This window comes from Vidua chalybeata, chromosome 8, assembly GCF_026979565.1.
Source record: "Vidua chalybeata isolate OUT-0048 chromosome 8, bVidCha1 merged haplotype, whole genome shotgun sequence".
NCBI classification, from domain to species: domain Eukaryota; kingdom Metazoa; phylum Chordata; class Aves; order Passeriformes; family Viduidae; genus Vidua; species Vidua chalybeata.
The window spans coordinates 14792128-14819316 of record NC_071537.1 but is presented as its reverse complement, the minus strand read 5'-3'; the positions used below and the strand labels follow the sequence as shown (position 1 = coordinate 14819316).

General features: G+C 35.2%; 1 protein-coding gene across 1 annotated transcript in view; it reads right to left on the bottom strand.

The window, feature by feature from the left end:
• Positions 1-27189, bottom strand: part of LOC128791410 (adhesion G protein-coupled receptor A3-like) — a 255560-nt gene that overhangs the window by 114257 nt on the left and 114114 nt on the right. The window contains exons 7-10 of the mRNA XM_053949060.1: positions 17345-17558; positions 5455-5619; positions 1862-2060; positions 476-625 (exon numbers count right to left, since the gene is read on the bottom strand). Of these exons, the coding sequence (XP_053805035.1) occupies positions 476-625; positions 1862-2060; positions 5455-5619; positions 17345-17558 (728 nt within the window). The remainder of the gene's footprint in view (positions 1-475; positions 626-1861; positions 2061-5454; positions 5620-17344; positions 17559-27189) is intronic.

The following is a 27189-nucleotide window of genomic DNA, read 5'->3' as shown; positions in this document are numbered from 1 at the left end:
ATTGGCATAGTTGGCATAATTCTGATTAGATTTTTCTGCAAAAATGGCATAATGCTGAAAGTTTCTGTATAAAGTTGCACATAATGACATCTTTATGCCTCCTTGCAAAATTCAGTGGAAACCTTCTGATAAAATGGAGGAAACAAAAGAAGCATATGTAGCTTCAGTGGCCAGCCAGAGTCCATTCTAACATGTTAGACATGATAGAAAATAAACTTAAAAAGAAATTTAATTAAGTGGCTCATTAAAAACAGATTTTATTCCTAAGCAGCAATGCCCTTGTCATCAGTGAAGAAGACTTAGTTTCTTTTTTGGCACAAAGAGACACATCACAGTTTATGCAGAACATTTGCAATCAGCAATCAGTTTTAGGAGCTACTCTTCACTGTGTGCCCGCATACATTAAGAACAGGGCCATATGTGAAGACTTCACTCCTAAGTGATACTTTTTTTCAGCATAGAGAAGATATCTTACATCTTCAACTTCATCCACGAAGACAATTAACTTTTCCATTATATAAGCCAAATATATTACATCCATTTTATCCGCAAAGAGGGAAGCACCTCTTGTGTAGGCTGTCAGCTGCCGGGAAAACTCCAGCACGGTGGTCAAATTGATGTGCATCTGAAAATACATTAGAATTGTTAGGCTTAATAAATCAGCTAGCTTCATTCTCTTTAAAAACTGGAGATCACATCCATAATGCCTGCCATAATTTCACATGGATTTATGTGCATCAATGTGCCATGGATATACATTTCAGGGGAATATTCAGGCATATGAATGTATTTTCAGCCTTAGGTCTTAGATTTCATTGCTGTTATCTGAAGACACCACCACAACACACCAACAAATTTTGAAGATTTTTGTCTACTTTTTCTAGACTGTAACTATCTGGTCTCATAAAATATACTAAGATACTTACCTTGCCTTGCCTCTATCTCTAGACCTTCATGAAAACAACAGTGTCAGCAAGAGTTCCTATACTCAGTAGCACAGGGTGGGAGAGCAAGAGAAATTCAGACTGTGAAGAAAATCTTTCCAGTTGTAAGAGCAGTCAGGCATTTGAACAGGTTAACCCCAAGAAATTGTGCAGCCTCTGAGGTTATAAAGTCTTGAGTGTCTAAGGCCCTGAGAAACCCAACCTCACCTCCTTGTTTACAGGAGAATAGACTGGATTCTAGACATCACCCTAATTATTTTATTACCCTGTAATTGCAATGGCTCTCTTAGTATATTAGTTACTCTTATTTATGAACCCATTTGAAAACAAACTTTCTGTGGTCTACTTATACTACCAGGGAAGAAATGGTCAAGGAAATGGAAAGCTGTAAAATCAGTATGGCAGCTACACATCTGGGCCATCCTCCACAGTGTTTCCTGTTACATTCTTTTTTTCTCATTAATTTCTATCCATCTACTTTTTCATTTCATTCTTTTACTTATCCATAAGAAACAATTGAAGCACTGCTTTTTTTAAAAAGATATCAAAAAGGCATTCTAAAGAGGAAAGGCACTTTAGCTGATGAAACTCTGATATGGGACTTCACAAGAAATTAACATCTTTCTGGAAAACCGCGTGAGGGGAAAGAAAGTCAAGCACTGATCACCCTGCCAGCATTACTAATAATCATCTAGACTCTAAGCATCTAATGGAAAAAAGTATTAAGACAGAGGTAATGCTGTGCACTTGTTCCTACTACAACTTCCAATTACCATAGAAACAAATGACTGTCTTTCAAGTAAAGTATTTTGTTAAAAGTCCATCTATCCCGAACTTGTGGCTGAACTGACATTTTTTGCAAGCTATTCAACAAGATCAGTACTAGAGAAGGGGAGCCTTGGATTTCAGAATGTTACCTGACTAAAAGCATGAAGAACTTGAGTTATTTCTTGTGAATAAGGACACTCAGAGTAGTTTTCTTCATCCCAGCGTCCAGTTCGGTTACATTTACGCCACGCCTTTGCCTCTTCTGCGCCGTTGTGAAATGCAACAGAGTTAAAAGAATACTGGAGACAGGGCTGGTAAGCAGTTATCCCAGCCAATGTTTTGGGCCACCTATAAACAGCATGGTAGTAAAAATTCAAATGCAAAAGGCAAGTTACAATATAGATATATATAACAATAAATAACCATATACAACAACATAAAGTGATATAGGAGAGAAAACGGCTATTTTATCTTTTACTTCATAATGTTTTATAATTAATTACTTTGTTTCCTTGGAAAATGTCAGAATTATAGAGGTTCAAGTCTGGCTGCTCACACATTCATTCTGCATTAATTCCAGGAAGGTGTTTAGTATTAAGGAAAGAGATATGATTGGTGTTTTTACTACATTAATGCCTGTAGACTGCAAAAAGCAGAGCAGTAAATCCATGAAGGAAAAAGACCCAAAAAACCCCCAAAAAACGAAACTCTATTACTAAATGCTCTTAAAACTAAGTGCTCAAAATGTACCTGACAATCTCTGCTTTGCATTTTGACCCACCACTAAAAAGCCTTGAGAAAACAAAAAGCCCCAAATGTCTCAGAAACCAGTGTACAAGATTTCAGCAGAGATCATGTGTCATGAAAGAGGAACTAGCTCTCAAAAATTAGCTATTTAGGTATACATGATTAATGTAGTATGGTTCCAAAACAGTATTTGAAAACAAACTAAATCAAGAGCAGCCAGAGTTCTTCTATTTAGCTGATCGGTCTGTTATAAAACACACTTTCTGTGTATAGAAAGTGTTTTTTGCTGCATTGTCTAGAATGGATCTATTTCTACAGATACCAAGTCTATTGTCATTTACAGCCTAGCATGGACATAGCAGGATCAGGTAATTGGTAGAAATCTAAGAAAGCCATAAGCATATCATCAGCGAGTCTGCAGGTGTGGGAAGGATATGGTTTTTTTAATTGCACTGATGTAATGAGTGAACCAAATAAATCACAAAAAAATTCTGCCTTTCACTGAAATTACACCTTGGCAATCAACCTTTCCACAAACAAATGTATTAGCTCCTCTAGTTACACAATGCACAATTGTACATTGTTACATAATATACTGAAAGGTTTTGGGTTATAAAAGTTTTCTTCATTTCAAAAAAAAGCTAAGAAGAAGAATACTTTTGTTTTTCACAGCTGTCACTGAAATAATTCAACATGTGATGTTAAAACAGTTGATAAAAAAATGATTCAAGAAAGGAGCTTTCCCAAAAAATCAAATTATGTAAAGTAGTATACAGAGCATATAGCAGCATAGAGGACTTTTGCCTCTGGGATGAAATATTATTTTTAGTAAAACATTTGCATTAATGCAATTGGCAACTTACTTCAAAAGTAAAACTAAAGAGAAAATTCTGAGCCTAGTATTGTCACAGTGAGCAAAATCTGGCCTTTATGACTAGGAATGATAGCATGTAACAACATTATCATTTACCTTTCTGAATAAGCTTACAGCATTCTATAAAACAACAACCAAACAAAAGGTAAAATATAGAGATGATAGAGAAAACCTCTTAGTAGAAAAGGCCAGTTCATTCTGACTCTCAGTGCCTAATTCTTGCTGCAGTTACACAATTATAAATACCACCTAGGCTGGACCACTGAAATAGCCACACTCCCCTAACAGTTGATGCTTTTTTTCCTTTTTCTTGTCCAATAAAAGAACAGTTCTTTCTAGTTTTGCCTTTGTGGTTCAATTCTTTCTACTTCCATACTTGTTATGTTAACAAAACTTCAAAGACCTTTGTAAGAGAACTTGCTGGTGTGAAAGCTCCATCTCTGAGGATAAACCTTTGAACAATTTCAAGCACTAATGCTGAGTTGGAGGCTCATAAATTCTCTACGATTTTAAATTCATTCTCTCAAATGCCAAAAGAACCTATGGACTCATCATCCTTTAGATGTACATTTTAAAAATAAATTTATATGGATTTCTAGGAAGAAGATCAATAGGTTGAGAAATGTCCACTCTTGTTCTTTTGATTTATATAAAATGACAAAAATGCCCCTGGTGTTAGTTTGTGCAGCATGAAGATTTATATATATTTATTTATGGAGAACAGGATGTCATTTTAAGGCAAGAACATGAACTTCATAGAGTTGCCATCTAAAAGGTTCAGTGTGAGTTTTCTGATAGGAAGTATATATTTTTTTAAAGATCTAATGGAAACCTATTTCAGCATATCCACTATGAAAAAACACGATTCCAGTTATTGTGATGACAAAAAAATCTGTAGCTAAGATTGTCAAAGGTCTCTAATGAAATTTAATCCATTAATATATATGCATTGCCTCAGCAATTTTGCCTCAGTGAGAGAGGCAAACTCGCTGGTGCTGAGGTTAACACATAATAAAATAGCTTTGTAGTAAAGAGAAAACAGATTATTTGAGTAGGTTTTTATTTCCACTTCTTTCTAATTCAATCCTTTACTTTTATTCAAACACAAGAAATAGTACAAAAAGCTTTTGGGCTTTTAAGTTTTAGAGGTAACCTAAAAATAAATAGAGGCTTTCAGGTCAGAAATATTTGCAGAAAGTTCTGCTATTTAAGAAAGGCTTCTTTTCTCATCTACTTTCCTTTCATTAACTATTCAAGCTGAATTATCATTATAATTAATTTGGTAAGAAATTACTGTCTTGATTTCTCAATGGGATTGCCATCATACATCAGTCTTATTGTCAAGCAGGTTTTGTTTAAGAGCTTTGTGCATATCATTGGTGCATTTTAGAGCTGACTGAAAACAATACCAAATTCCACAGAAACCTTTTCTTCTGATTAAAATGATTACATGATTAAAATCATTAAAATTTTTAAAAGCCCCACCAGCATATGTAGATAAAAGTAATGATGGAGCAAAAGCTACACTTTTTTAGTCTACAAAATTTTGTAGACTCCTAAGATTCACATAGCAGGACAGGTGTATTTTGTAAGCATGTGATATACTGGTAAAACTTTGTGTGCTTTAGCTCACCTCATACAATCTATTTGTTTTACTAAATAATTTTACTTTCTAGTTTGATCCTCTTCAGTGAAATATTTTAGTAACAGTCTCATGTCATTTGTTACCTCTAATCTCAGCTGAACAAAGCCATCAGAACCAGAACAGATTTAAAAAAGTAAAGCACTGAAGATTTAATCTTCAAATGCTTTAATGAAGTGTTATTATCTTCTACAAAGAAAAATTTTGAACCTTCTTTAATTTATCTAATTTCTTAAAAATTTTCCATAATGCATACTGAGGAATTAGACTTCCTGACTTTTACAAATCACTGCTTCTCTTGAAGCACTAGGTCCCATTTCCCATCAAAATCATACAGTGCTCCGCTTTCCTATCATATTAGATAAAAATGACAACTAAAATAAGTGATTTGTAGCTGACACTGAAGTGTCATGTAAGCATGAATATGGTCTGTACCTGCATTAATATATGAAACACACTCCAAACCCAAAAAGTCATACCTGAAATCTCCCTTGTTGTTAATAACTCTTTCTGCAGGGCAGTAGGGAGCAGCTGTTTCAAGCACCACAATTTCTACTTGTTTAGTGCTATTTCCATAGGAGTTCTTGACTAGACACTCCCAATCTCCACTTGCATCAATGTCAATACTGGATAGGATAAGTTCACTAAAAAAAAGAAAAGATTCATTATTTTATACATTTAATTATACAGATACCAAGTCACTGGCTTTCTGACATTAACTTATTTTTAATGAAAATATCAAAATGGGGTCTATGATATCAGAGGGACAGACAGTATGGAAGTGGCAGTAAGCTCTTGGCAGCACCAATTTGTATTGACTACTCAGGTTGTAACAGGCTATAACGCAAATCATCACCAAATAATATAAACTATTTATCAAAGCCCATTCTGCTTTCCCCAGGTATTACAGAATATTTGGTTTGTTGCCTAACCAAGCACTTGGAAGTCAGAAAGGCATTTCAAGTTGACCACACAACCAGCCCTCAGAGAATGGTTTTGCCTTCAGCTGTGATTACAGCTCCTGTGGCATTTCAGCACCAGAATCTGGCACTCTGCCATCAGGGGTAGAACATTATTCAATTATTCCAACTCTACAGATGTCATAGACCAAAAATAATGCCAACTACTACATTTTGAGAAGGTAACACATTGTATCTTAAATCTGCCATGGGGCTAGAAATAAATTTTACTATGGTTTTAAACAAATTACAGCTTTTGAAAGTAGTTGAGAGAAAAAAAGAACTAGCATTTATCTGAAATATTTACTTTGCTTTACAGAAATGGCTTGTCTTTGAATATGCCTTGTGGTTTAGACAATTAGAAATTATGTGAGAAGAAACACAATAGGGTGAAAGAGAATGTACATTATAAAAACTGAAGGACTGAATTAACAGTTAATAAACTTATTTCAAATCTGTATTTAAAATAAAATCTAAACAATTTTACTTGTTACCTTTAGCACATTTTTTGTAGACCCTGAAATTTTGAAAGATGATTTTCTCAAGAACCTACCATGAGACTGTTATTTAGGTCCTCAGAAAACAAGTAAACCACGAGAAATAGTCTCTGATTTAAGATAGTTGTTTCAAAATTTTGGATATTTCTCCAGATATTCAGTGAAATTTATTATTAAATAGCAACTTTAAAAATATCACATTATTCCTATTTATGATGGCTTTGAACTCCAAGTGCCTTATAACCCCCATTTCATTTTCACAATGAATTCTAACATAGTTTTATAGCAAAAAAAATATAGAAAAAGCATTACTAGCTGTTCTCATAGAGTAGTTCAGTATTTTAATGTCAAAAGAAGCAATTGTTCTCTTAAGAAGTCTCAGGTGAATAGCCCAGTAACAGCAGCCTCTCAGCTAATTCTTAATACATCTTTTTGCATTCAGGTAGAAATACTTCAGCGAAATTAGCCAGTTTAACAGTGTTTTAATTAAATATTATATTTTACACATCACAACAATCTCACATCATCTTTATAGACAGTTAAGAAAGATCATATTCTTAGAGCTTATAAAAACAATTATGCATAAAGCTTTTTTACTGAAAGAAGAGGTAGAAGGTATATTCACTTGTGGCATCAAGATGTGGGGACTTCTCAAATGAATAGAATGTATGATAGTTGTGCTGATCTTCTGATATGTTTTCTAGAAAATATCTACAATCATTGTTAACAATAAAAATGTGATAAAATTGGAAACCATGATGATGGTGATGGTAGGTAACTACCATATTTCAGCTTATTATGAATTTTACAAGTAATAAGTATGCAGATAAATAAATATAAAGGGTGTATTTTCCATTTATTTAAACTGCTGAAATGTGTTCTGATGTAAATGTATCTGCTGCTTAACAGGTCTCCCCTCAGTAGATGAAGTTTCCTAGACGAGACAAATGCTTCCTAGAGACAAATATTTACTGATACACCAGCCTTGTTTCTGATAGAAACACAATACTTGAACACTGGTTCAAATTATCTCAAAAGACATGTAACTGCTCACATTCACAGTTTTAGTCTTTTATTGCCCTTTCTTCAGATGGTGATAAAAAACAAGCCAGAATAGGTTTATGCAATATAGTGACTAGATCATGAAATTGTCTTCTGAATTGCCATCTGGCCACTGTAAATGATGCATTCATTTATAATCCTCTTGGAATATTTTGATAGCAAGCCCAATGGTGAAACTGTTCATTTACTTACCATCTGGATATGACAAATGATAAATTGATCTTATATCTCTGGAGAATTTGGGGGACTGAATTTAAAAAAGTCTTTTAATACTCAAAAAAAGCAGTCAACTTGATCCTGTAGCATTCTCTCTGCTTATAATCCTTGGAGACTTTGACTTCACAGTCCTCAGATGAGAAGGAAAAGGCGGGCCTTTCTTGGGTATAGAATTTTAAAACTCTATTTCACAAAGTTTTTTAGTAGGTCAGTTACATATTTTAAGTCTTGGCATTGTTGCATAAGCACACCCAGAGACTCTCACTCATAGTCAAAAGGCATTCTTGATCTCTCTTGGCAATGGCAACAAGTCTTGGTTAAAGGCGAGAACTCTCCCGTAACCTGAGAACACGGCAGGACTCTGCTTTAGGAGCTTGACAAAACCACAAAAGAATTAAGAGATGATGGCTCCTTTGGCTGTATTCTTTTCTTGACTATCCTATCGTACAGGAGCTCATAAACATCAGGCCACAAATGCCAACAATCTTGCCCCTACCATGCAGCTTTTCTAAGGATGGAGTATGAGTCAACAAGGATTCCTACGCCCTCTGCATTAGCAATCACATCCCACTCCTCAGCAGTGTCACAGTTGCCACTTTTCAAGGAAATTTTGACTTTCAGAATGAGAAGAAACGGCCTCAAGTTGCAGCAGAGGGAAGGTTTAGATTAGATATTATGAAAAGGGTGGTCTGGCATTGGAACAGGCTGCCCAGCAGAATTGTGGAATCACATCCCAGGAAGTGTTCAAAATACCATGTGCATGCAGCACTTGGGGATATGGTTTAGTGCTAAACACTTGGACTTGATGATCTTAGAGGATTTTTCAAACCTTAACAATTCTGTAATATTCTATGATGATAAAATGAAGTCAGACATTCATGAAATGGTATCAAGGCTAACTGAATAGGAAGACTGCTGCCTGATGAGAAAAGGATGACTAGCAGGCTTTTCTTAAGTTTCCTTTTGAAATTACAGTGACCTTCTATTTAAAAACATTGAAATGAGGAAAGAGAATATACATTATTCTTTTTTGTACTGGGAAATTTCATGCGTGATAGAATTCCTTTTTACAAACGTGATGATTGACATATTGAAAAATTAATTAAAATGTACAGCTGATGCAATTGCATAAAAAGGTTGTTCTCATATTCAACTGAGGCCCGTGGCATTTGTCATTATAAAGAGAGGAACCATAATACACACAGAAGCCATAGTCATGTAATCAGTAACCTATGACAATAGAGTTCTATTTGAGGCATAGTTTTGCATTGCTACAGCTATGCATAACTAATTAGACAATCAGAAGTAGGTCTCATTATGCAAAGTTACTCAGCCATGTCCTGAAGAGGTACTATAGCAACATTTACTGTACGCCCCAGCAGTCATTTGCATGCCAGGAAACAAAGTAACAAATAAAGAAGAGACTTTAACAACATATTTTGATTTGCTTTCCACAAGAAATACTTTAATGGTGCAGCAACACTTTAAAGTCTGACTTGAGTTTCCTTTAGGAAGAACCAACTGGTCTTCCTGCAGGAAAATAAAAATTATTTACTTTAACTGAGGAGACATTTAGGTCTTCTCATATTCTTCTTCAGACAGATAAATAGCTAATGTGTTCCCACAGTTCAGGCAGAAGGTCTGCATAGCATGCCTCCAACCCATACCACCTTAAATTATTCATACTAACATGCAATTTAAAAAATGAGTGTTGGGCTCCAGAGTACATTGCTGCTCAGAATACAGCCTTTCACAGGGGACATAAGGTTAAAACACAGAAAATGAAGAGAGAATCTCTAAATCAAGGCACTTGTCTGAACTCAAATTGCTAGTCTGATCTCTCCGACAAAATTAGTTATTTACCCTTGAAAGAAACAGCTTTAGAAGGCTGATGGCCTTTGAAGTAAACTTGTGTCCAGGCAACAGCAAGAAAAAAAAAGAAGATGAAAGTTGGTGTTCATTTTATGCGAGATGTCTAGCAAGTATTTTCAGGTGTAATCAATGTCTCATACACTGAGATAATGCAATACACATCCTTTTTTTCCTTTTGATTGCATATAAAGACAAAGCTTAACATTTAATACCATCTATGGGTACTCAAGAAATGTAATGTGCTATAACATACTTTTTTCTATAATTTATCTATCAGCTAATTTGTTCACATTCTAGAACCATGACAAGAGTTGGAAAGGACCTAGACTTAATAACAATATACTGACAGAAAAAAAATACAGAGGCAAAAAACCACAACAAACCAAATAAAAACCTACTTCCAAAATAAGAGAAAAGCTGTATATCAGCTAGTAAAACCAACTCACTGTATTTCCTTTGTATTGCTCAAACTATTTCAATTGAAATGCAAATGTCCAAAAATAGTGTCACAGGCTAATATCCATTTGCTGCCCAACAGTTAACAGTGAGATGTGGTTTCTATAGGTGGATATCAAAGTACCTGTGATCTACACATATGCCATTATTTTCTTTCATAAAATTGAGAAAACTAACACTATTAATATTAGAGTGACTCTACCACACCATCTTCAGAAACTACTTCAGAAAACGAAATATCTCTACATCATACCATAACACGTTTGGTTTGTTGTATGAGCTCATTCTCACCCATTGAGCTTGTCAGGTAGAGACAATCAGCTACTGCTCTGCACAGAAGGGCATACATAAAGATTTTTTGTATTTATCTTCAAACTCCCTCAGTCCTGGAGTCAATACATGCCAGTCTAGCTAGCTGAGAAAGTAAGTAGGAAGAGGAAAAAAAAAAAAAAGGATCAACAGACCTAGAGACCCAAAACTTTCTCCTGCTGGATAGATCTGTGGTAGCACAGTGCCATAAAGATATCTGAAGAGAGTACACCTGGGCCAGGGCTTATTTAAAATACCTCATGAATCTGTTGTCTGTCACTGAGCTGCTCTGTCAGTTGGTGAAAGGTTTAGGGATGCTCAGATGTGTTTATTGTTATTAATTCTGTTCTACCAGCAAGCTGATGGACTGCAGGATGGCTACAACTGCAGCCTTCTGGGGAAATGGTGCTACACCTACTGTATGCCCTTCATCTCCTCTTAAGTAGCCAGTGTGCTGCAAAGTCATATTCAGAGAAAGCTTTATTTCATTAGCATAACTCCTGTGATCTGTACACTATCAGAGATTCTTAGACAAAAATAACACCAATCAAACCAATAGCCAAAATTGTGTAAAAAGCTTTTAAAGTAAAATATTTCCCAGATGACTCAGAAGTGTTAATCTGCTTATGACAATTCTTGATTATTCAATTACATACCAATAGGACCAGAAAAAAAAACCCAAAACAGTCATCACAAAACTCTCATACAACACACAAAAGGAAACAAACCAAAAACCCAACTAAATTAATTTTACAATTTCAAATTATTTGTCAAATGCATATTACTTTGACATGATACAAATGCAGAAATTAATTATCTAATGAATATTCTATGGATGGTGGATACATTAGGGTTAGAATACTGACCTGTTTTACTTGCCCACTTGCAAGAAATTTGGAAAGATCTAAAAAGATAGGACAGCAGTTTCCTACATAAGAACTTCAGGAATGATCTCTATTCTTTCTCATCTTTTGGTGTATCTCTTACAGTGTAAACTTTATTTTGTAATGGCCAGCAGCCACTCAATCACAATACCATAAACAAATATAGGGAGTGTTTTATCCTGTAGGGAGAAAAAGGAGGGGAGAAGAGCTATTTTCATGGAATTCCAGCATATTAATGGGAATATATTGAACAGATTGAAATACATGAAAATTAAAAGTAATTCAGTTGTTGTTTCAATATTTCTAACAAGTGTTTCTTTGAAGAAATGGTTTGCTTCACCAGTATTTAGGGTGGTTTATCTGGTATGGGATTCTGGATGTATGTCATAAATGCTCTGATATGCTCACATTTGGTTCACAGATTTACAACCACTGCCTGGACTCAGAGAAAATGTATAATTATATCTAATGCTGATGCTGACAGGAAAAATACTTTAGAAAAAGCCAGCCCTGAGATGTTGACTCCCAACTGCTGCTACAGTGCAGCATGTCCTCAGCTGTGTAGCTGCAGCTGTTTGAAGGGCCACATTAAAATCATTCTGGCCTTAAAAAGTCAAAGCAAAACCCTCTGATTCTCCCTTGTGGGGGATAAAGCGTCATTTTTTGTTCTTATTACTGAACATTTCACTCTTGTGGCTGGATAGACCCATATATAGCTGCTGGATATAAGCAGAGATGGAAGTGAGAGGTCAAAATTTAGTGCAAGGCATCTTCTTAATCTGATCTCAACACCAAAGTATATTTTTGTAACATTCTTCAAGGACTCCATCAAAATGTTTTTATAGTTCTGACTTATTATTTTTCTAGGTTATTTTAATTCTATCAGCCAAAATACTTATATATATTTTTTGGTGAAAATACCTATTTTTCAATCATGTTTCAATAAGCACTTACCCAATTTAAGCCTACAGGCTTTATGACACAGCACAATTCTTAGTAATGGTCTATGCTTTAATGACAGAGGGTATCGTGGTTGCTGCTTTTGCTTTTCATTGTATCAGTCTCTCAACAGGTTATATTTTAAAGTATTCCCCACACTGATTAATAATAAAACTGTCATTGACTTTTATTCAGGTAATTGAAATATTTTTAGATAAAAGACCTAAGTTTAATTAATCTTCCAAATTAATTCACATGAAGGTACTCTTAATCTCACGTAATGAAACCCTTACCCTGGGCATTTCATAATATTCTGCAATAATTTAAAATATTATCTTCCTATCTTATATATGAGAAAACTGCTGGTGAAGTTGTATCTGTCAGTAGTCCTTTCCTGCCTCCAGTGCCTGAAATGAGTTGTATACCATTGCCTACAGGGTTTAAAGTGACCTCAAAATAATAAAGAAATATTGATTTACAATTTAAACTGTTATTTTCCTTCATTTGTTTCCTAACTCCTTGACAGCTAAAGGTCAAACTGGGTCAATTAGGTAACCCAAAAATATCAGCACTGAACACTTTCTGCTTATCTCCCTGGATTTCTCAGTATGACCCATAGCTGCTCATCTCCAAAATACTCATGACAGCAGAACACAAATTGATTATAAAATATCTACATTTCTGAATCAAGTTATTTGGATCTGTTCTAATCCTGCTAATCTTGTGCAATCTCCAATATTCTGCCATGATTTGGTACATATCTGAACTTTCAGTCAAGTATCCAACCTACCAACATCCTTATCAGGGATTTTCAGACTGTTTTTTTTACCTAGGACCAGTTCAAATTACTGCTGTTTGCTTCACATCTTTTCCAGATGCATTCCTGCCCAAACTGTTAACAAAGTTAACAGTTTAGGGATCATCTGGGTCATTACACACCTTGAATTTCTGCCTTTCGCACAGAGGTTCTGGAAGCATTTTGTTCTTTCTTATAGGAAGTGTCTGCCTGGATCTCAACTTACCATGATACCACCTGTCTACTCCTGGAATCAATTTCCTTTCTCTAATCATATCTTAAACAATCTTTATTCTTCTAGTGAAACTGCCTCAAACTCCTAATTCTTTACTAATATCTGCAGTGATAATTTCAAACAGAAAAAAAAAGTATTCATTAACAGGACAGCCTCCTGTTTGGATAACATAAATTGTGATCAAAAGTTTTAACCCACAACATTTAATTTGTTTGAAATTTTTTTTATCCCTTTCACTATTACAAGTGGACCATGATTTCTGATTTCTTCCATAAAAGGAAGAAATTCTACCTTTCTTCCACACATTTTTGAAATTTTCACATAATCATATACCTCTCATCTCAAACATTACTAATTATTACATTATTTACTTGGCAGTGGCTACTGTCACAATGCAAAGAAGCATTTAAAAGATTTTAAAAACCAGATTTTTAAGCTTAATTTTTTTTTAACTAAAAAACCCCACAAAATAAAGCGGCTTTGTCAACCATTTTCAGAAGACTGAGAACCATTTTTAGAAGACTGAGAGGACAGACTATAATAGAAAAACACAATTTTTAAGGGGATCAAAATTCAGTCCTAAGAGACTGTATTTCCAGTGGCAAATCCATCTACACAACAAAAATTACATCTGAAAACAACTTTTGATGCCAGCACCTGTTAGCCTAGGTTTAGTTGAGAGCATGTTGGTTTCTCCAGGTGTAGCTCTCATTTATATGGGTTTTTAACTTTCTTCACAGTTTAATGTTTTCAGAAGGAGCACTTGTGAACTGCAATGGTCCCAGAGCAGCCATTACAGCTGTCAGGGCATAAGCACTGTTAAACACTCTACACAAGTATTTGCAGAATAGAAATAAAAAGACTTCCAAATTGTCATTATATTCTTTGTGGTAAATAAGAAACCTCTTGAAAATTAAAGTATCTCTGCCACTGCAGAGTTTCTTGGTTCATAGAACTAAAATAGTTTCCTTTTCTAGTTGAATATTCTAATAACTGTCCTGCTAGCTTCTCCAGACACTGAAAGGGAAGAGTGGGGAAGCTGGAAAAGATGCTGTGCTGCAGAAAATCCTACATGGCCTTCCTTCTATGTGGCTTCAGGGATACCAGAGAACCAGAATGTGTTGAGCTAGAATTGCTGCTTATTATTAAACTGATATAATATTCCAGGCTAAAGAAATTAGGCTGTCTTCCTAGAAGCATCATTAACAAATTCAGCTAGATCCATTCACAAATGATAGGAAATTAGTCCCACATCATATGTATATTTTCATATATGACTATGACATTTATACACAGGCATAATGACAGAAAATTAAACACCAGCAAAATCAAATATTATTATCATTGGCAAGAAATGATAAATGCAAGCTAGCAGCAGAATTGAAAACACCTTTTCAAGATCTCCTGTAAGGGTATGCTCCTTGCCAAGAAAAATGTCACAGACCGGAATACAGTTCAAAACTTTAGTTTAATTATTGTAACAAAAATATTTATTTTAGTTTATTCTGCTTTATCATAGGAGACAAAAAATACACATTTGGATATTTTATCCTTCTACTGTGCCAGTTAATAAAACAGAAGGGTTTAGCATGATATTTGTGTTGTAAATCCACGTCCAGAAATATCTGGAATTGCCCAATAAAATAACCACCTAAAAATGTTTGAATAAGCAGCTTTTGGAACATGACTATACCTCTTTGTTCAAAACCAGCTATAGAAATCTTTAAATTGCTGAGTAGCACCGGCCAAAGTCTGTCCTTTAGTGCAATTACAGAGAGCCACAAACAGTGGACATTTGCTGTAAAGACTAGACATGCAAAGGCAAAATATGATACTGTAGGAACTGATTTCAAGTTACCTTTATTTTTAGTCCAAATCATATATTTAACATTTGATAGCCTCAGGGAGGCACAGTCTTTCTGATGTTTCAGTGCCTTGTACAACCATGATTTAGCCTTAAGAATTATCACAAATTAGTGTGTAATAGCATGTAACAAGCATACTAATACATGCTATTGTAACATATAATAAGCATGCTATTACATAGTATTTCCATTTTTAATGATAATAATTATATAAATTAGGATATAGTATAAATGGTCATAAAGGTGAGATTAAAATTAAGAAATGCTGAAGGTAATTTTAACAATCACATGACCAATCTTTTCTTATTTTCAAAAATGCATGTCTTTACGTTTAAAAAATTGACTTTAAAATAGTACAGTTTTTAAAAGTAGGTTCAAAAGTATATCTTTAAGAAGTTAATTCTGATCAGCACCTACATCAAGGCAGAGACACAGCTGTTTGAGTATTAACATTTTTGTCTGGATAAGGATTATGCTCTATGGTCAATGCAGTGTTGATGCCCTTCTACATTACAAACTGCCACATACAGTGCAAATAAACGAGAAATTAAAATGTTGCATGCTTTTAAACAGCTGTTTAATGACTTGGAGATTTATTAAAAATATTTTGTCATATTTTAACAGTCTGTATCACATAACTTGGGCAAGTCAGAGTATTTTTCCAGTCTATAACAGCAAATGTGATGATGTATTTAAAGAACATTTTTTCTGAATAGATGTGCATACTGCACATTCCAGTGCATACTGCACCATCAGCATCAAGGTCACCTATTAAATGGCACAGTAAATGAGGTAAGCAGGAGATCAACTATCCTTATTAAAATATGCTATGGTAGACAATGGTTTTTATTTTACAGTCTGGCAAAAAAGAAGTAATGTAAGGTAAAAATCAGTCAAGCTACTTACAGTTTTTAAAAAAAGATAGTTATTTTGAAAACAATTTAGACTATTTATTTTAGTTTATTACTATGCTTTAAAAATTGCTTATACAGTGCAAAATATAATTTAGTTGAAAAACATAATGAGGTGATTAACAGCATGTATTTTAATTTTGATATAATGGAAATAAGAAGAACATGCTTTAATTTAAGTGACTCAGCAGTTATATAATAGCTCATGCACATGGCATTACTGTACTAATTGGTCTAATAGTCCTTTTCACTGATATTAGAAGAAAGCCAGTAGCTCTGAGAATAGGTCAGATCTATGCCTCTAGATCTACAGGACTCCAAAAAGGGTCAAATAATCAGTGGGTAGATGAAATTAATAAAGCCAAAAGTCCCCAGTGGACAGGATTTAATTTGACTCCCTTCATAACTTCTATTTGATAGTTCAAGAAGCATTTCAGGTCAATTTTATTAATAGAAACTGTTTGAGTGAAAAGATGTTAATGATTATCCAGAGCTAATTAGCATAGTTATTTTCACTCCATCTTCTACAAAGAGAAAGGCAGAACATGCACACAGAATCAGACCCTCTTTTTGATCAGTGATGGAAACTGGCAGAGGACAAAAGGATGTGTGCAACAACTTAGCAGCTTTTAGTGACAAGCCAATACTCTGAGATGAAACCCAAAAATAAACACTGAAATTTATAATTTATTAAACAATGTTTAACAGGAAAAGTGAAGCAAAACTGGAACATTACAGTCGCTGCCAAATATTAGTTTTTGCTTCTTTTATATAAGACTATTCTACTTCATTCCTCTTGCACTTTTCACATCAGCAAATGCATCTGTAGATCTCTGTATCCCTCAAGCACAGAGGCACAGAGATGGCCAAAGTCACAGAAAATTGAGAAATATTTAATAAGACACAAAAATGAGCTTACTTTACTAAAGAATACAGGATCTAGTGTATTGGAACCTACAAAAACTAATCCAAGACTTTTCAATTAATAGTTCTTCATAGGTCCATCACTCAGACTTCTAGACGGTGTCATGAAGAAGCAGTTTGGCTGTAAGTCAGTCATATGCTACTGAAGCTTTTCTTCTTTTCTTGTTTTTTCATGTTTCTTCTCATGGTTTCCTGTATAAGAAACTGTTTTTATCTGGTCCAAACCCATATCTGATCAAATCTGGATACTTAGACACAAAAAGTACAATTTGGAACCACGGCCAACCATAGCCATGAAAAATCTCTACCTGTGCTCAGATTCAAGCATCCAATTGAGCTGCTTCAAATTAATTAACTCCTGATGCACGTTTTAATGAGGCTTGTGGCAAGTTGAACCTGTTCCCCTTGCCTGCAAGGCTGACTATGACAAGAGGTGTGTGTTACCGTGTAATTAAGCAGCAGTCGTGAATGATGCTGTCCTCCACGAAGATGCCGCTCTCCTCATCGGTCTCGATCAGGCGTCCCGCGTGGTACCACTGCACTTGGGTGCTGTTGTCCACGTAAGTTGCAGTACACTGGAAAGGCAAGCGGTCTCCATGGAAAACCACTTGTCTTTGTGAAGGGATCAGCTCGAAGAGAGGAAGTTCCAGAGGCCCAGCTGCAGGGAAAACAAAACAAAACCAAAAAAAAAAGGAAAACAAAGTCACAATTAATTCCTCTCTTATGAATATTGTAATGTGAAATAATTGCATACCATTCTAGCTCCTTATATCTTCATGTGAAAATGGTAATGTAAGAGATATGACCACTAAATACCCACTGCAGTCTGATCATGTTGTGAGCTCTAGAGATAACAATTTTTTTTACTGGTGTGAGCTCAGATAAATACAGGATTACCAGAGTATCTACAGAAAATGAGTTTCATGAAACAGGTCACAGAATGGTTAAGGTTGGAAGGGATCTTTCGAGATCCTCCAACCCAGCCTCCTTCTCAAGGCAGGATGCTTTACTATACAAGTGTACAGAATAAAAAAGTGAGTCTTCCAATTAGAGAAAAAATACAGCTATTAATATAGGTTCAGTTAACATTTACAAGACCACTTCACTGTCAGTAGAGGAAATGCCCACTGTGCTCCAGAACAAAACTTATTGTCTAGAGAGCCTAAACTACTTCATATGCCTGGGATTTGGATAATAATAAGACTAATAATGGTTAAACTTTCCCCTTAAGTTCAACTGTCCCCATGACTTTTCATTTCCCGTTCCTTCTGCCTATTCCACAAGTCATCTCTACTCTCTAGATAATTACTTAACATTAAATATTTATCTAAGTAGTTCTTTTTATCTATTTAAAGATGAAACTTTTTACCATATTTTTTAAATGAACTTTATCTCTCAAAGCTCTCTCCCAGAAACACCCCAATAATGAGAATACTGCACATTCTAAGCAGGCTATTACAAAAACCAGCTCTCATAATCACAAATCCAAATGCCTAAACAATTAAAAAAAATGCAAATTTGGAAGGTATGTACCTTTTTGGCCCTGATAAAAGTCTGCTATTTCATAGATTTGAGAGTGATTGAAGGTTATTTTCCTCAGTCCTAAAGTCTCATGAACATCGCGCACAATAGTTCCTACAATACAGATTTTTCACCTCAGGCTCCAACACCAAAACAACTCAATGAGCCTGGATCACTTTTTAACCTCACTCTGCAATCTCACCTTAGACAAAAGGCTTACAGTCTTCCACCTTGGTTATCATTCTACATTGATGAGGAAAAATAATTTTAAAGCTGGATCTTCTCCATTCTTTTTCTTCTGTTTTCATTTCAAGGCCTCTCATCATTGATATCAATCCATCCTACAGAGTTGTCAGCTGAAAGGTCACCCTTCCACCATTTGTACCACTAGTAACTATCTCAAACATCTATTTTTCTGACAAATACTTTTTTTTTTTTCCATTTCACTGCGTGCCATTTTATCTTCCTTAAACTTGCTCCTCAAAATCCTCCATTGCCCATAACAAATGCAGATGAACTTAGCCATGCCTATCCAGGTTGCAAGTCATAATCACTGGTTCTACAACTGCTAAAATTTGTGGACAACCAATAGTGTTCTTTCTCTTACTCAGCATTCCACTTTAACACACTTCTTTATGTCATTCACGTGCTGTCTTCAGAACTCTTAAAATGTAAGAAGTTGCACTTACAAACCCAGCTTTGGGCCCTTGTTACTATTTTGTTAAATAGTACATTCATCACCTGCTTTGAGACAACAGTGAGAGGGATCACTTCTACTTTTGTACAAAGAAGAATTCTGGCCAGCACAGCATGCAAAATTGCTACAAGAGAATATGTGCTACTGCTGTCTGGGAGAAGCACACAGAGGATTAAAAAGGACTAGCTGCTCTCTACTGAAATATTTCAAGTCTGCTTTGGCTATAAGTTTAGCCTTCAGAAAGCCCACCTTACCTGTGTACACATCCTGCAATTTACCTTTTTATTGCACCTGTTATATGGTGACAATGATGCAATACTAAAAATCCCTTGAAACATACATAGTATTTTTATATGACTTTTGGCTTCTAATTAAGAGAAGGTAAACCAGATTAATGCCTGATTCCGAACAGCTGCATCCTTGGTCTTAGGCATTTATATTAAATGCCTTTAACTAGCAGATGGAGAGAATCTCTCTCTTCAAAAAGTTGTCATTTTTGTGTTGCATTATGAAGTCAATTATGGAATATAAAGAAATATATGGAATGCAAATTTAGCCATAAATTAATGAAATTACTACCAAAATGTAGAAAAATTAGGCATACTGTGACACATACAACAGCAATAGATACTACTCACAGAAACAAAATATTTCTCATCAACACAGTAGTTTTTAACTGAGGATGTTGTAATTGGTTGAATGGTTTTGGTCATGCAGTGAGTGACACATTGTATCGTGAGGCTATGAAGTAAGAAGAGTGTGAACTAAAATATCAGTATCTTTAAGTCAAGTTAAATAACCTGCTGAGCATATGGATGAAGTGTAACACAATCATTCTGAATTTATCACTCTCTTGACACTGGTGTCCAAGGCTCTCCCATAACCCCTTCTGTTGTTCAGCCTTGGCAATCACCAAACCCAGAAATGCAGTGGGAATGAGGTGTTCTCTACAGGTTTTGTCAATTAATGATCAGAAGTGAACGAAAAGTTTTCTTTACTTCAGCATGTCAAAAAATGATCAGTCCTATCAACAGTGTACTCATCTTCTTTTTCTTTGCAAATCCTTTTAAGTGCCAACAAAGATTAATTAAACATACCCTTGGAATCAAACATACCATTATGCTAGGATATCCTCCTGACCAACTTTGAGAATGTACCTATTTGGATTGGCAAAATTGAAAAATAATGCTGAAAACTCATTTTCAAATTAAAAATAACATTTCTATGGATTATGACATTTGCAGACCATGGAAGGTAAACATAAGTACTTCTGGAAAACATCTGCTTTTAATCTCTGTGACGTCCACATAAAAAATGTTAATACCAGAGCTAATCTTCAGTTGTTTTCCAGGGATAGTAATGATTTAAATGTCTGAGGCTGGTTCTGCAATCATTACTCATGCAGAAGTTCCAGTTGACTTCTGTGACACAGCTCAAATTATGAGGATTAATCACACCAATAAGAGTTTCAGAATTAGGACCAATACCATTTATCCCAAATGGCTCTAAAATTATTGTAGTATCACATCAGCATCAGCAGGAAATACTTATTTTAAATCCATAATCCAACAATCTTTCAAATTCAGAATAAAAATAAAAGTATTTATTAATGCTTTACACACATTTTCAAGCTTGACTTTGAGAATGAAGTAAGAAATTCTGAAAGTATTTGGAATTATTTTGGTATTGATGTGACAGCACTTTAAATATAACAGCTCTGGTGAGCATAACCTTCTACAATTTAATTTTTTTTTCTTTGATTATGTGGGTAATAAAGACTAAATTGGGATTACTAAATATATATAATCTCTGATGTTCATATTTATGCATGTGTGTGCGTGTATGGCAGACACAACAGCCTCATAACATGAAAATATTTACTATTGCGTGTTGGGAAGGGAGGGAGTAATTTACATGGATTTTATTTACATTTTACACACTTGAAAAATATTCCAAGATGCTCCTTCCAAGACAATTCACTGTGCTGCCCTCGATCTTGGTGCCAGCACCCTTATCTGCAAATGAGAGGTGTGACTCCTCTGGAGGCATTCAGATCAAGAGCTGATGGAGTGTTTTACAGTCTTTACCTGTCTTGTCTCTCCAGTCAGCACTAAACCATGATTGCAGCAGAGCACCACAGGAATCACTGATTGCAGCATGAATCTAAAGGTCTAACCCATCATTACAGTAATTACATCTTTTTTGTTATCTTTCACTTCTCAGCAGAAAAGGGTTTTGTTGACTGAAGGCCAGACTCTCTATGCCATCTAGTCTTGTATTTCAGATTAGATCCAGACTAGAATACTGAGGACATACAGAGAAGGAATCAGGCTACACAAAAACCACCGAATTAAGATTATCACTTGTGTCCTTTTCAAATAGAATTTATCCCTGCATATTTTAATGCATGCAGTGTCCCAAGATGTTGAAAAAGAAAATAGAAATTATTTTAAAAACAATTAGCAAAAGTAGAAAAATAGCAAGGTGCACTGAAGCTCTACGGGAATGCTCCAATGCCCTTAATATATTTATAGGAGAATTTGTCTCACACACATGTACACACATCATGTATTTCCTAGTTTTCCTTACAATTCAGTTCTTGAGATTTTAAAAGTATTTCAATTTCCCATCTAATTTTGGCCTTCTATTTCGTTTTACAAGTTGGAAAGGAGAAGAGTACAAAGGAAATACTGCTGTTTCTTGACATACATGGAACAAAAATGCTTGTAAAAAAGATAACAAAGTGTGTTTTTACCCATATTTTAGTTACATTTTTAAGTACCATATTACTATCTTTAGATAATATTCACTTCCAATGAGTGCACACTTACTGTCTTCTGGGGGGATGACTAAAAGCAAACCTGTAAGCACAAAACCTGGCCCATGCAACAGATCTGTCTAAACACTACAGAAAGTTGGCTAGTCACTAACCACATGGCCAGCACAAGATAGTGGAGAAATTGTCCTACCTCCAGCCAGCTTTGTTGCATTTCCTGCTACATAACCTTTAATCTGGGCAGTTCAGCTCTACAGCTCAACAGCTACTACGTGCATAAACCTGTACTACACCAGCACCTTCTGCCGTTCAGTCTACCAGAAACAGTTTTCTGCTATACTTTTTCTGGTCCTCATTAACTGGCTTTGTTTGCTTTCAACAGTTGTCATACAACCAGAAATAGGAAAATCCACAGCTTCCTCCAGCCTGCCCACACATGATTTCAGCACTACAGTGCTCATGTCTCAGGATACACCTTTGACTTCAGTTTATTGGTAGAAAATTCAGTTTTCTACAGTGTACCACAAGCTTCTGGGACAGAAAAAAAACAGAGGTTGGCATTTTGCTTCTTGTTAATCACTTGATTTATTGTATTGCCAATGGGCTTTTTATTTGAACTGAGTGTGCCTACAGAGTGCGGCACATCCTGCTGACAAAAGTGTGAGTTAGAGCTCTAATATTTGTATACAGTCTCAGTGGGAAAGAAATGTGCATGGAAAGCACAGTGGGGGGAAGCTGGAAGTGAGGACAAAGCAAAGGAACCAATCCAAGAAAAAGGACAGATGAAAATGAGGAAAAACAAATTGAAAAACATTAGTTAAAAATCCAAATTGCTGACAGTGCAAATTATATCTGATATTTACCAAACGGAACTGGAGAAAAGAGCATGATCTGAATTGCTCCAACAGCTAGCTCTGCCAAAAAGGGAGGTGCCAGCACACCAATGCCAGTTTCTGTGTTGCAAAATTTGCTGGCAGTAACGAAACGTTTGGTGTAGAAGGTCACAGACCGCACCACGTGCCAAGGAAGTCAAGAATGAATACAGAACAGAGGCCAAGCTTCAGTTTTAATAAAAGCTGTGCCTGGCGCCAGTTTCAACATAATATCAAGAAAATACAGATGCCAACATGTATTAAGCAGCAGAATAAGGTAAGTCTCCTGGGCTTGGGACAAGAAAGCTTTGTATCACATTCATTTACCACTCACTGCAGGAAAAGCAGAGCTTTTGTTCATGTAATAGCTTCTTATTTCCACCAGCTTCATAACGCTGGCATGGCAAGAGATATTCCACACCATTTTATCAGTCCCTTTCACTCTCATACACGCTTTTCAAACAGGAACACGCTTTTTCAAGCAGTGGTTTTGCTTTGGTTGGTTTGTTGTTGGGTTTTTTTCCTTCCTAGCATCTTAAAATTAACTTATGGGGTTTTGTTTCTTTTGTAATGCAAAGTGCTGCACTGAAACGGTACCCACTAACCACAGAGCAAGATTTCTGACATGTATGCTGTTTTATCTAAAGCTACAAGTTCTTGATTGCATTTTTACTCCTGCAAACTTCTGTAAAGCATCAAAGGAGATCAGCAGAAGTAGTAAACAAGATTTATCATAAGTTAGAAGGACAGTAAGCCCAGGCTGTCACAGTCCATTGCTACTGGTGCTGCAGTTACCTGTGTCAGCTAACCTCATAGAGGTATTCCACAGACACAAAACAGAAGCTAAAATTCAGTGCAAATATGCTGAGATGAGCTTTGAATGAGTCTTCAAGACTTACTTGGATTACATAACTAATCTGATTTATTTACTTAAAAAAATTTACAGCTAGATAGAAACTAAGAAAGGCTGAGCTGGGGAATGTACAATTCAAATCTAGTCAATTCTGCCGAATCCAAGTAATACAGGCTTCATCCAGCACTCAGCAGATGGATGACATTTCCAGCCATGACAAAGTTATTTAACCTGTCTTTGTCTACAGGAGTTTCCTCCAGATTCCTTTTGTAAAACCAAAATATTCTTTTTGCACCAGTTCTAGGGACTGTGTCTTGTGAGGGAGCACAAGAAAAAGCCCATTCTTATTTACTGATGATAACAGTGATTTACTTGATAGGAAATCAAGTGGCAGTGAAAAACAGAGGTAACAGGTTTCACTCATTTAATAATAGGTTTCATTTATTTAATATAAATGTCAAATACCATAACATTTTCATTTGTAAAATGTTAACAGTTACTTGAAAGATTTCCACAATATGAAATTCAAGGTTTTGTTCCAGTTAAACAACTTAAAAATTGCATTGTCTTGCACTGGCATAGAAATCTAAAAGAATAGGCAAATAGTTTTCACATCACTGAATTCTTTCCTATCAAATAAAACTGCTGCAACTTTTCAATTTTTTATTTTCAAATCATCCCAGAACTCTACTTCAGAAGCTGGAGAGCATTTGATTATTTGCCATATGCTGAAATTGACATATTGACAGCTATGGTACTGGAAGATTCATCAACACAAATTTCTTCCCAGCACCAGCCAGAAACCCACTGTTAAAAAGCTAATTTTGATTACTCAAATTACCCTTATGGCAAGTGAACTGGCTGGCTCATGGCTTTGCATACTCATTACACCTTGCAGTTAATAAAATGGCTGAGCAGTGGAAAGGTAAAGCTCTAAAAAATCACAGAATCATAGAATGGTTTGGGTTGGAATGGACCTTTAAATGTCACCTTTAAACTGACCCTGGAATGAGCAGGGACATTTGCTCCCCAGGTTTGCTCAGAGTCTCACCCAATCTGACCTTGAATGTTTCCAGGAGTAGTGCATCCACCACGTCTCTGGGTAGCCCATTGCCAGTGTCTCACCACCCTTATTGTACAAAATTTCTTCCTTATACTTAATGTAAATAGATCCTCTTTTAGCTTAAAATCATTACTCCTAATTCTATTGCTACAGGCTCCACTAAAAAGTCTGTCCCCATTTTTCACATGAACACTCTCTAGGTACTGAAAGGATGCACTGAGGTCTTGGAGCCTTCACATCTGCAGCTGAGCAACCACAACTCCTTCAGCCTTTCCTCACAGGAAAGATGTCCCATGTGTCCAATCATCCTAGTGGCTCTCCGCTGGACCCACTGCAATAGGTCCAGCAGGTATAATCAAATACACTGACTGGCTTTATCTAACTGGGAAGCACAGTGGTAGCTCTCATCTTTCCAAACCTCAAACCTTTTTTATTTTCAAATCATAACTGCACACTCAGATCACAGAAAGATAGTGGCAGGAAGGTCTCAAGGGTGTCAGAGATTGCCCCTAATTGCTCAGAGTCCAGAAGGCTGCATGAGTTCTTACCTATGCCAGAATGTTAAAAAAACAACAACAACAAAAAAATTAATTTATAAAAGAAAAGTTGAACAAGCGACAGTTCTGTTGAGGTATGAAATTTTTGCAGTCCAAACTCCTTTCAGCCCAGCTGACAGTGTCAAAAACTCTCAACAGCCATTTTTATACAAACATTAAAGAAAGTGCTGTATGTTGACATGTGCTATAAAAATGTGAAATGCCACTATGATATAGTCCACTGAATTGAAAGAGAGAATGTTAAGATGAAATATTTATAGAGAATTTTTCTATGATAACAATTAAGATTATTTACAGCAAACCCTAATAAATGTTGTTATTGGACAATATTAACATAGGTTTGTTAAAAAGCTTATATAATTTTACCTAGAAATCACCAGTATAAAATTTAACCCTAGTGTTATCGTGTTCATGTTACCATAATAAATAAAGAATATATCTTCAGAGATACTCAAGGGGTTGTAGTCAAGGCTGTTTGTTTTAACACTGTTTTGTTCATGAACAACTGGCTTTTGAATATGGCCAGCTAAGTGCTCAAGGGCAGGAGTTTGAAGATTAAAAAGGCCTCATTTCACTGCTATTCTCACTCCACTTTGGATATTTTCCTTCAGTTATTTTGCATGATCTTTGGAACAGTAGTCAAAGACAATGTAGAAAATAAGACAAAAGTGTACATTAAAACCTCTAATGCAGTATATAAGAGTAAGCTATGGAAAAAAAACAACAAAAAAACAAACAACTGGGTACATTCCCTGCATTGAAATCAGCAAGATTTCAGGGATGAAAATTTCTGTTGAACTGAATTTTCGTGTGTGAGCACAAATGCAAGAAAATACGTTGTAGTAAAATTTCATCCTCAAATGAACATTTTAATATTTCTGCTATTTCACATTTATAAGATTTAACTGTTACTAATTTTATGCCCCCAATCTTGCAGCAGTGTTCTATACTGCCACTAAAGAAATTAGATAATAATGTTTAATATTAAATGTAGGGCAACATAGTCCTTTTTCCCCCCATTTTGAGACTGATCATATTAGATGAGAAATCTAGAATTTGGAGACAAAAGATTAAAGCATTTCATACTACCAAATGATAGTATGGAAACCAACTTTGATATATGGCCACTTAGCTCTGATATAAAATGAATTTACCCCATACATCTCTGAAAGATCAAAATATACAGTTTTATTATCTGATTTATATACATTCTGTTATTATGAGTATTTTCTTATTAAAGAAAATCCTGAATTGCTAACATTGTAAAACAAAAGTAATTGGAAGAGGATTCAAATACTTCTAATTATATCACTATCCATATCTTGCAAAACCTAATCCTGTGAAAGGTTATTAGTGTGAATATTCCTATTTTAACATAATTAGACCTACTCATGTGATTAGATACCCCCTGCAGAATTAGAGCTGAAGTCTTGATCCTGCATATTCTGGAAGACAATGATGTTCTGCATGAATGCAGCAAGCTACTTGTGGACTGCCAAGAAACTGCAGGACTGAAATCTAAATCTGGCTAATTAATCCATCATCCTTCCTGCTTGAGGTTTGGAGTTTAGTCAGTTACTACATACTGAACCCCCCCACAGTTCAATATTTACACTGTGTTAATGTAGTAAGAATTACTTGTAAATTAATAAAGAAATTATTGAAACAATCATCTCAAACCTGTCCCTAAGTTTGAGTAAGTAACAGATGTTACCAAAAATATGTTTTGTGTACACTGAGAAAAATAAATAAAAAAATACTGCTTGTTAATTTTAAGCTAGTGGTTTTTCTTGCAACATATTTTACATAGAAAAGGAAACTTTTAACAATAATCTATATGCAAAATATATATATTTGTAATTTTAAGACTTGAATGGGAGTGTAGATATTTAATTTTTGGCACCAGATGAAAAAAGGAATTTCAAATCCACTTTTTAACCAATATCCCTA